An 11,873-nucleotide genomic window follows, 5' to 3' on the forward strand; every position below is an offset into this window, starting at 1 on the left:
TTTCAGAGAACCAAATATATTTAACTTGAACAAATATATTTTGCTAACAATACATTTGATGAGTTTTTGAATATTTTTAATTGGGTTGGGATGATCTGCATAGTCAGGAACAACTTTGGATTTTTCTTTTCTTTTCCAGGACCAGGAATAACAAGAGTTGGTGCTGGCATAAATGGTGGTAGCAGGTACAAAGGGCTGATTCAAGACATGAGATTTTATGAACGCAGATTGACTAAGGAAGAGATCTATGAGCTTCATACTATGCCGGCAAAGGCTGATTTGCACCCCATCTCTGGGTACTTAGAATATAGACAGGGAGAAACTAATAAGTCATTCATCGTTTCTGCCAGAGATGACATAGAAGAAGAAGGAGAAGAGGTGTTCATCCTTAAGCTCATTTCTGTTCATGGGGGAGCACGAATTTCACATGAAAACACAACTGCCGTATTAAGAATCCAGAAGAGTGATAATGCCAATGGTCTGTTTGGTTTCACGGGAGCATGTATTCCTGAGGTAAGAAATGTAACAAAATTGTAAAAATGCCAAGGACCTGGTGTCATATAGCTACATTCAGACATTACATTAGCTGACTTTCAGTGCGATCCTAAGAATTACTCTAATCAAAGCCCATTAATTTCAGTGGGCTTAGACTGGAGTAACTCTGTTTAGGATTGCACTAATAGTGCATGAGCTTGTTATATGCCTCACTCCTGCCTCCTCCTCTCCCCTTCCTGACATGGACCACAATGAAGGAATTTTGATTTAAAACAAACTCTAGCTGCTGAAGACATTCCAGTGGAGGTCCCCAGGTTAACCAGTGTTAGTTCCCCATCGCCGCAAACCAGGACTTTAACCATGGTTTAATCCAAGTTTAGAATGCCATTTTGTGGGAGGAAAACTAACTTGCTTAACTTAGATATCTGCATTCATATGTTGTGGGAAACTGGAATTATTTTTTCATCATTCCTTCATTGTACTCCACACAAGGGGGGTAAGTTAGAGTAAGGGATGAAAACAAAAGCCATATTCATGCACAATGTTAGTTTAATGTTAGCTTAACATGTCATTTTTGAAAGGTTCTGATTCTGCCACCTCATCCTTGAAATAGTCCATGTGCCTTGCTCTTTGCTCCACCTTCCCTAGTAGGCATCAATCATTAGAGAGCAGGGAGTTCTGTACCATCCTTGTCCTCCTCAACCCTCCCTTGCAGCCTGGATAGGTATTAACATTCATGGCCGCCTTCTTTTTGCCTTACAAAGCCAGCTGGGATTTCCTGATCCTGGGAAAGCACCAAGCCCTCCCAAGTAAGCTGAGGAGTTAGCCCAGCTACTGGCCCTGTGTACTTTGCCCCTCACCTTTGAACAACTGAGAAGCTAGTGGGGTTTTCCTCTAGGCCTGCACAGTAATTAGCTGTGCAGCAGATGGGACTTCCCCTTGGTCCGATTACCAGATCTGAGTTATGGGGAAAGCCTCACAGGGGCAAACTGGTGCTGTGGCCTGCGGGCCCATTGCTGATAAACTCCCTGAAAGGCTGGTGTGGTGAGCTAAAGTCAAGAGGCCACTCTGTTCTTCTACAGTTAATGTAGCCTTTGTCAAGAAACTGGTCTATCCCAGTCTGTTTCTTTGCTTTTTCAGACCTTCAGATACCCCAGTTCAGTCTCCAAACTGCTTCCCAGTTTTTTATGCATTTTGCATAGTGAAGGGCTCCTTCTGATGCAGAAATGGGCTTTCCCTGGGTTTTCTGTGGCTTTTCTCTCAGCTCACATACCCTGATTGGGGGGGGGGGGGGTTACATAAAAGTAAAAATGCCTTTTTGTAGTGCAAAATGTTTTATTCGGTGTAAGCCCTTGCGTCATGCCTCAGGGTAGGGTGAGCCGCCTTACGCTGCCACCACTCTGGGATTTAGGGTCCCTTGGGAAGGTCCAGAGTACCCTCCCAACCCTTCTGACCTCCGTAGCTTGGCCAATAAATAGGCGTGAGGACTCAGCAGAGTAACAACAAACAAAAGGATTTATTTACAAGGAAGTCAGTTAATATCAAACAAACAAACAAAGAAGCAAGGTGCATTAGCAACAATAGATGGGTGAAAGCAAAATAAACAAAAGGCCCTAGCACGACTGAACTCACTGTCCCTCTGTCTGCCAGGCCTATCTTCTCACCCTAACTGGATGAGGGCCTCTCTCCCTAGCAGAAACCTCCTCTAGCCTGCTCCCTGGGAGAACGAACACAGGCTTTTTCCCTCCCAGATTCATATAGCACTAGCCCCATGTGTTCTGATTGGCCAAAAAGGGCACCAAAATGGCCCAGGGGCTCCTGGGAATTGTAGGCAGGCCTACTCCTACTGCAAACAGGCTTCTGAGGCCTTGCTAAGCCTTCCTGGCACAGCCAGATCATGACACCTTGCCTTGCCTTTCACCCTCCCCTTTATCTGCCTGCATCCTGATTGGTTGAACAGCAGTGTGTAACTACACCCTTTTTTCTCCTTTCTTCTCCCACCATGCTCAGCACAATGCTTTTTTAAAAACAAAAATGTTGTCGTTAGTGTATGTATGTGAACCTCGGCAGTTAACCTGTGCGGTAAATCATCATCTCACAACACAAGAAACTGTCAGGATGACACATTGGTTTTCCTGGTTTTTAATTTTTTTAAAAATTGCAACATTGCTGTTTTAACGGAAAAAAAATTAAAAGTTGCAATGTTGGAGAAAAACCGCAGCAATGGCTAACGTAAACACTCTGCAGAAACCCTGAGTCTTGCTTAATATTTTAAAGTTTTCCTCCAGAATATTTTAAAGTTTCCCTCAGCTAATCATACAATCCCCTCTAAAGTCTAAACATTACAACACTGCATGTGCAACGTCCCTTCCCTGACAACACCACTGACATGTTATCTTCCCCCAGAAAGTCTTCAGAAGAAACGGGGCATTATTCTAGTGTACCAGGCACCACTTCAACCCCCTCCATGGAATTAAAGAATTGGAACTTTAGGGGCAGAACCGACAAATAAGCAGATCCAATCTGCATGAGCTGGATACGGAGAAAACCCATTGTAAAACTGAGCATGAGGTAGAGGCCATAATGTTCCTGCCACTGAGAGTTGTTTTTCAGTGGCAACCAGGCTGTCCATTTGAAATAGGGCTTTCAGAAGATAGATAAGACTTGATGAAAGATAGCCGTTGAGGGGTAGGAAGAGCAACTGATTAGCAGACTGCATGAGAAAGTATAGATGCAGTGACTTTGTTAGCCCTTTGCAAAAGTAGTACAGAGAACAGCTTGGGAAGAAGGAAGAAGATGAAAGGAGCAGAATCCCAACTGATAGCTGAGTTACGCAGGTTTGCAATTCAAGTTATATTTCTGGTTTTGGTGTTTGGCTTTCTGGATATGTATGGACTTAGATGGAGCCTTTTAAAGAAATAAATATCATTTTGATTACCATGACACTAAAATAATGTTTTCACTCAGATCTAAAAACAAAACTCTTATTTGCTTATAGGTGTCAAATGAAGGTTCTACTGTGTCTTGCGTGGTTGAACGCACCAGAGGAGCTCTGGACTATGTATTTGTTCATTACAGTATCTCTCAGATTGATTCTGACGGAGTTAATTTCTTTGTTGATGATTTTGCAAACAAGAGTGGAATAATCACTTTCCGTCCTTTTGAGAGATCAGAGGTAAATCCTGTTTCTTAATTAAATGGAATCATCTGCTGCTTCCTTCAGAAGCCCTCTTTTCTGTATACTTTTCTGAGGCCATTGACTCCAGTGGCCAGTCAGAAGACTTGCTGGGCAAAACCCCCACCTAGCCCTATCCATTTCTAAAAACACTTGGTGGGCACAAGGAAAAATGTCAGTGGGCACAATTGTGTCCACAGGCACCACGTTGGGGACCCCTGAACTTACGGGCTCCTGGAATACATTTTTTTTTGGAAAATGTGCATGCAGCACCTGTTTGTGGATGTTTCCTCTAATTGGCTTGGGGTAGTCAAGGATGTATCTAGGAATGAAGAGAGACAACATTTTAAGTAGAGTTGCTGTTCCCTCAGTGAGGGCAGGGGTTCCCTCCCAGCCTTCCCCCCACCCCCCATTTACCTGACTGGTGAGGGGAAAGGTGCAGGAATGGGCCTCCCAGGGTGCGCTCCCAGCGTGGTGCAATGATGTTACTCCCAGGAGAGATGTCATTGTGCAGGCCCTGAGAGTGCCCCTGGGCTGCACTCCCAGAAGTGACGTCGCAGCGTGGTGGTAGCATGCACACGAGAAGACAGTAAAGATAAGTTCCAGGTCCCCTCCTACTTAGAGGGTAAGAACACTTGGCAACCCTAATTTTAAGTGTGGTAGACTTTTGTTACATCTATCTTCAGCATATAACCTGCTCTGTTATAGTTACAACCTAGCATTACTAACCATACTTATTTTTACTGAAAGTAAACTGATAATCACACAGTATAGGCTGGAAGTTCTGCAAAAACATTCCAGCTCTCAGTCAGAAAATCAAGAAACTTGTGTTGTAGGTGTTTTCAATGTGTTCGTAAAGCAGTCAGGTGACTAAAATGGACCCTGCATAGATATTGAACAAATTTACTTGAGCAGTTGAAAAGGAGAATGAATTTGTACTGCATATCTTTTGATGAAAAGACTTTGTAAAAATCAGTATAGATTTTATGTACAGATAAATAAGTGTTTAATCGAATCCACTGACAGTATGCTGCTCATTTGCTCTCATTATTGCTGCTGAAGGATACCATGGCATAGTTTGATGTCATGGTTAAGCAAGGGGGTGGTGGTGGTGGTTGTTATAGATGCTGATGATTCAAATGTAAGTGATTTTCCTATATAGGAGTCAACTGGAAACTTTGAATACAGACAAATAAAAAGTTTACATGAATTTCTCAGGTCACTAGAATGAGCATAGACCTCCATACAGATTTCTCTTCCTGAAATAAGTCATTTCAAAAATAAATTAGTGCAGAAACTGAAATGCCAGGAATTCTTAAATAACGTTGATTGAAATTGATTCTCAGGTGAGTCATTTTAATTGGATCTTCCATCTTTCTCTAGGTATTGAATCTGGTTGTTCTTGATGATGACATACCTGAGCTGAATGAATATTTTCAGGTGACGTTAGTGTCTGCTGTTTCTGGAGATGGAAAAATAGGCTCAACCCCAAGTAGTGGAGCAAGCATAGACCCTGAAAAGGAAACAACCTACATCACCATCAAAGCCAGTGACCACCCTTATGGTAACTGTAATAGCTCATAAAGACTTTTGTTCAGCAATGAATGGATGAAAGCTATTTCATGGGAATAATTAACAAATCCCAAATTTTGTGCCAATGGTGTTTGCATGGAGCTACATATACACTTGTTTCCCATGTTAATAGTCAGTGAGAGATTCTCTTTGGTTGAAAGTCTGCCTCTACATTGACCCCCTTCCTGTCCATTCTTTCTCAGTGTAGTGCATTTGTTGAGTGGGGGAAACTATACCATCAGCATGCAATATTGACATGGTCCCCATGGAATGAATAAGTCTTAGGAGGGCATTGCAGTCCAGGCCAATTGGAGTAATGGAGACAGTGCTAATAGGAACCATTTTAAACATTTTTATTGCTGGCTACTTTATTGCTTTTTTTGGATATTTTGATGTGGGAGGTAGTTGTGAATTTCCTACATTGTGCAGGGGGTTGGGCTAGGGTTAGATGACCCTGGAGATCCCTTCCAACGCTATGGTTCTAACTTGTGTCCCAGTATTCTGGGAGAAATATGGGGTTTAAAATAAATAAATTATAAATTGGTGGATTCACGTAAATTAAATCCCAAACCACACAACACAGTTTAGAGGTGAAATGAAACGGACAAGGCTGATCTGGAAATTATTTTACTAGTTCAAGTCATTTTTTCACTTGAAACTGTAGCACACATATGTGCATGTATCATCACTGGGAGATGGTTAAGTTTAATTAACAAATACTTATATGCACTGAAGTGTTAGGTTATTCAAATCAGGGCGGGCATCAGCACATGGTGAGGTGGGGCAGCTGCCAAGACCCATGGCTTCTGGTGGGACCCACTGCTGCTGACTCCCTCTCCTCTGATGCCTGCACATCTCCTCTGATGCCTGCACTCACACTCTTCCACTGCCTGCTTGTGAGTGCTTTGTGTCCTCTGTTCTCAGCTGCATATGCTGCCTAGCAGCACTGCTGGAGAATAGCATATGGTGGTGGTGGATGGTGCACAAAGCGTCAGTATTCCTAGTGGCCATGGCACTGGCACTCCTAGCTGCACCCATCACCATCAGGAAAAGAGTGGGCAGCTGCGACTGCAGGTGGTGGAAGAACTTGTGATAGGGCAAAGAAAGGAATCACAGGCAGGTGGGGCACATGGATGGGAGGACAAGAAGGAGAATCTAGTAGTGGGTATAGGGGAGCCCTGATCACTCTTTGCCCAGGTCCCGCCAAAACCTAGTAACTGACTCTAATTCAAATCTTTGTCTTGCTTCTCTCAGGTTTGCTTCAGTTCTCTGTGGGGCAACCTCCATCAGACAGTGATGACATCATTCTGCCAGCCACCACAGCACCCCACATTACTGTAAAGGAAGAAATAGGGCATGTCAGCTTGCTTGTGATTCGTGCACAAGGCCTACTTGGAATGGTCCTGGTACAATACAGAACAATCTCACTAACAGCATTCAGTCCTCAAGATTATCAGGTATGAGTTGCAAACTGAAAGTAGGAACAGATATTAATCAGCTGGAATAGATATGTTTATTCCCATTAATCAGAGCTTTAAAATAATTATTATATATATTTTGGTGAGAGCATGAACAAAGAGCAGTCCTAGCTTGACATAGCCCAGAATCCAGTGAGGAGTAAATCCTGATTCTCGGGTTCTCTAAAGCCTCTGCTAATACAAAGACAAAAATAAAGGACCAAGGAAGGTAGAAACATGTATTGCACATGATAGTACAAAAATATTCTGTATCCTACTATATAAAAGGCAAACCGTATTCCTGACAATACACCTCCTACCCTGGTGCGCCGCCAGAGGGTGCTGCTGTGGAGGGAAGCCCAGACAAGGCAACCCATCCCTCCAGAGAGCATGCCATGGCGGGAAGCCCAGGCCGGGATCAGGTTTGGAGCAGGTGGCAATGCCCGCCCCCCACTTACACTCAGACGGGATCAGGAGTGGAGCAGGTGGCAATGCCCACCCCCAGCCCCTGCCTTCACCCAGCTGGGATAATTAGTTATATAAAGATAAAAGATTGTATAATATTGAAATATTGGCAAGTAGTCGTCATTGTTACTGTTAAGTAAAGTATAAGTAATAGGTAATGAAGATAAGTAGCAGAAATAGGTTCTTAATAGTACTTTAAAGCTCTTAAAGGTTATAATAATCAGTTATATTAAGTAATAAGCAGTGTTAGTGTTAATAATTGTCTTTTTTTTCTTATTACTAAAATAATGAGTAGAAATAGGAGTGGAGCAGATGGTAATGTCTGCTCCCCTTTCAATGTGCCAGAATCAGATGTGGAGCAGGCGGCCATGTCCATCCCCCCTTCACCCAGCTGAGGTCAGATGTGGAGCAGGTAGCAATGCCCGCCCCCTTTCACCTGGATAGAATCAGGTGCAGAGCAGGAGGCAATGCCCACCTCCCCTTCACCCAGCTGGGATCAGGAGCAGAGCAGGTACCAATGCCAGTCCCCCCTTCACCCTGCTGAGATCAGGCATAGAGCAGGTGGCAGTGCTTGCCCCCCCTTCATGCGGCTGGGATCAGGCCCGGAGCAGGTGACAGTGCTCGCCCCCCGCCTTCACCCAGCTGGGATCAGGCACAGAGCAGGAGGCAATGTCCAACCCCTCTTCACCCGACTGGGATCAGGAGCAGAGCAGACAGCAATAACCACCTCCCAACTTCACACTGCACAAATCAGGCACAGAGCAGGTAGCAATGCTTGCGTTCCCTTTACCTGCCTAGGATCAGGAATGGAGCATGTGGCAATGCCTGCCACCCCCACCCCCCGTTCACCCTGCTGAATCAGGCGCAGAGCAGATTGCAATGCCTACCCTCCATTCACCTGGCCAGAATGAGGCATGGAGCAGGAGGCAATGCCCAAATGCCCGCCCTCCCCTTTCTAGAGCCTGTTGTATTTTTTCCCACAATGAGCTTTGTTACTAGTAAAGAAATAACCAAAGAATATAATGATGATACTCCAAATGATTGCTTGTTTCATATCTTCAGATGTTTGTGAAATGTTTATCTCTGTGTGAACACACTCTGTTGGAGGTCACTGAATCCCCATCCAAAATCTGAATGAAATTATAGTGGAGGAAATAATTCCAATAATGAAGTCATTGGGTTTGGTTTAATCTTCTAGTAGATAGGTGATCCTATCTCACAAAACTGATTACTATCTTAATTACTGCGCAGTCTGCAAACTGGGTAGTCACAATTTATTCTCCGTTTTGTTAGTATGTCAGGGGGAGAGGACTAGTATTGCTGTGGATTTATATAGTCTTCCTAAAAAAGTAATCCAGAGTGAGACCTTCAAATCTGCCCTGCCAACAACAATCCTGTACAAAAATGCATGTTCTAGATGTAAAATGGATATTTCATGTTTGTTGATTTTCTTGCATCAGTACATTTTATTTAGCTACACTGTAAAATGTGAACAAAAGTATAAATAGCTTTTTTTACTGCAGGGTATTGCAGACACCCTGGAATTTCTGCCAGGAGAAAGATACAAGTACATTATCATTAACATTACAGATAATTCTATCCCTGAGTTGGAAAAGGCTTTTAAAGTAGAGTTGCTGAACCCAAATGGGAAAGGTAAGAAATCTCAGATTTTTTTTTTCTGTAAACACATGTGGCCTTATTTCAAGATATGAAATTTTATTAGAGCTTTCTGGGAAGGTTGATCTTCTAAAGCTTGAATTACATTTTCCCTCCTGAAAGACAGGATAAACTTTCTAATATTCTTTTGAAGATCTTTTTTGGATATCTTTATTATTGCTGAAAATAGACATATTCCAAAGGAAGTAGGTATTAATGTGGTCCAGTAGTCCTAGATATTTGCAAATGCCATGTGTGTGGAAGAGCTGCTAAATTAGCAGTAACCGTACAAGTTTTTTCTGCACTTACAGTTCCCTGAATCATAATAAATGGCTACAAGCGTCTAGTAAATGAGATACATGCCACTGGGATTTTGTCATTGCCAGTTACAAGTAACTCCATTTAGATTATATTTGAACATGTAGATGTGCTATTAGTCCACCTACCTTCTTATTGTCTACTCTGACTGTTCCAAGATTTCACGTGGAGTCTCCCAGCCCTGCTAAGTGATATTGTTTAATTGGAGATGCCAGGGATTGAACCTAGGGCCTTCTGCATGCAGAGCATGTCACGTGCCATGGCCTATTCCAGTCACCTGCGGCCTTATTCATTTTAATGTTATCAGGTACAGCATGGCTCTGTTGCTTTTCTTGTGTAAGACTAGGGAACATCAAGTATCTTCTCCTTGTGAAATCTGCAGAAGGTGCCATTTTGTATATACTTACTAACCATCTGAAGGAATTTACATGTATGCTTTCCTAAAATAAGGAGAAACTCTTTTTCTTTTTACCAAACAGGTCCAGTTAAATCCTTTCTGCTGTCTTTTTGATTTATTTGCATTTCCTGTACATATTAATTTACTCATTTTACAGTGGTGCATTTCATATAGGTTCTGTCTCTTTCAACTTCCGTGCATTTCCACCTGTAAAAAGCCAATGAGAAACTAAGTGTCAATAACTGAAATTCCCTGATAAATAGCAGTGATAGATACCATAAAACTGTAGCATTTGTTTACTCCTCCCCACCTTATCAGTGTCTGATGAACTTTCAAAGTATTGTTGGAATATCTTTTGCTTTTTGTCTGCAAGCATTTTAAGTGTTCTCTGTCATCTGCTTTATATGTGTGTATCTGTGTGTGTCTTCTTGAAGTTGCTGAACTCTTTAGTGATGGCAGCGGTAGTGGTGATGGGAATGTGGAGTTCTTTCTTCCTGCTGTCCTTCAACACGGTAAGCTGTATTTTTCTCTTTCCCGATTCCTGAATTAGCCCAAATGTATTGTCATAACTGACATATCTTGCAATTGTGATTTCTGTAAGTTAATGTTTGCAGTGTGTTCATCACAATATACAAGTGCCACCACCAGTCCCTTTTAGTTACCCATAAGTTTAGAGACCAAACAACAAAGGCTCCAGCCCTTCCAGGTACTAATTAAGATCAGCCCTACAAGGGGTCCTGCAGACTTGAGTTCCACAAAAACAAACAAAGGCTCTACAAAAACAAACAAACAAACAAACAACAAAGGCTCCAGCCCTTCCAGGTACTAATTAAGATCAGCCCTACAAGGGGTCCTGCAGACTTGAGTTCCACAAAAACAATTACTTGTAGCTGTAGCCAATTAGGCCAAAGAACTGGAGTTAGACTGAAGTTTCGAAACTCAAATAACCACAGAAATATAATTAAGAAAGTTTTTTAAAGAATTGTGCAAATGATTACAAATAAAGAAATTGCACAAGACAGGAAAGAAAATAATAATAAAGAAATCTAATATACTGTACAGGCTTTGGTTTCCTAACCCAAGATGCTACCCTTTCAGTTTAAATACAAAGTCCAACAGAATTCCCAAGCTCCAAAGTCCAGAAACAAAAAGATTGGAGCTGACACCAAGAGTGGTTGTCAGATCCAGAGCTCAAGATGACATGTAAGCAGTAGGCAAATTACAAACAGCACAGAACAGAATGAAGATCCTTGCTTGATCAATCAGGAGTGTTACTAGGACACACAACCACAACTTTCTGCAGCTGGGATGTGTACACAATCAGAGCAACTTACCCCAACCAGTGTTCCTTGTGCTAATTAGTTGGAATGTAGTAGAGAGCCTCCCATCCAGCTCTATGGCCTTGATGCCCTCTGATTCTATTATCACGTTTCCATGTTTCTTCTCTTATCTCTCTGAGAACAGCTAGATCACAGCTTCAGTTATTTTCTAGAGGTTTCTCTTCTTCAGCCTGACCAGGACCAAAAGTCTGAACCAAAGTTTTGAAAGCTCAGAAATCAGCTAAGAGAGGCCAGTTTTGGGACACGGTATCCTCCTGTCAAAGTGCAAAAAGTTCACAAAGATTCCCCATATTCCTCTCCATAATTGTAGCTCCCTCCGTACCCTGGAAAGACTGCTCCCTGAGTCCCAGAGGAACAGCCACGAGGGCCCATGGGCTGGAACAAGGAGTACAAGGGGACGAATTTGGCCCCTTACCTCAGCAGAACTGTGCACACAGAACAGGAAGGAGGAGTGGTTTCAATTCCTTTTATTTCCTCACTCCAGCCCTCCAACCCGTGTAGCTGTTCCTCCTCAAAGGTCCTGCAGCCCTGGGACTGGTCCTTCCAGGAGTAGGGGGGAAAAATCTATGGCAGTGGAGAGGAAGGAGTGGTAGGATACTGTCTACCGTATGCTAAAATTACAGCTGTTTTAAAGAATTGCTATCTGGTTCAAATTTTTATTAGTGCAACTTCGCATAATGTATTACTTTTTTCCCCTTTCTCCTTGGAACTTGGTATCTGCAGCCAGCTTGGGAACTGCTTCTCACATCATAGTGACTATTGAAGCCTCGGATGATGCTCATGGTGTATTTGAGTTCAGTGCTGAATCTCTCTCTGTCAATGGAACTGAACCTGAGGATGGAGATGGAACAATTACACTTAAGGTCAACAAAGATGGCACCACATTTGACATCATTTTCTTTAGAGCTCTTTGTAGTTCATTTGACAAGGATGTGGGTTAATAGCGATAGTCTATGTTTCTGCAGGGTTTTTTTTAAAAAAATGTATGACAATAGATG

At 42.6% G+C, this 11,873-nt stretch overlaps 1 protein-coding gene across 1 annotated transcript in view; it reads left to right on the forward strand.

Moving 5' to 3' along the window:
* ADGRV1 (adhesion G protein-coupled receptor V1) overlaps positions 1–11,873 on the forward strand; it is a 428,595-nt gene that overhangs the window by 54,531 nt on the left and 362,191 nt on the right. The window contains exons 21-27 of the mRNA XM_054987564.1: positions 140–513; positions 3,494–3,670; positions 5,054–5,234; positions 6,497–6,699; positions 8,688–8,817; positions 9,970–10,047; positions 11,599–11,738. Coding sequence (XP_054843539.1) covers positions 140–513; positions 3,494–3,670; positions 5,054–5,234; positions 6,497–6,699; positions 8,688–8,817; positions 9,970–10,047; positions 11,599–11,738 — 1,283 coding nt within the window. The remainder of the gene's footprint in view (positions 1–139; positions 514–3,493; positions 3,671–5,053; positions 5,235–6,496; positions 6,700–8,687; positions 8,818–9,969; positions 10,048–11,598; positions 11,739–11,873) is intronic.

The sequence above is a fragment of the Eublepharis macularius genome, chromosome 8 (assembly GCF_028583425.1).
Source record: "Eublepharis macularius isolate TG4126 chromosome 8, MPM_Emac_v1.0, whole genome shotgun sequence".
NCBI lineage: Eukaryota > Metazoa > Chordata > Lepidosauria > Squamata > Eublepharidae > Eublepharis > Eublepharis macularius.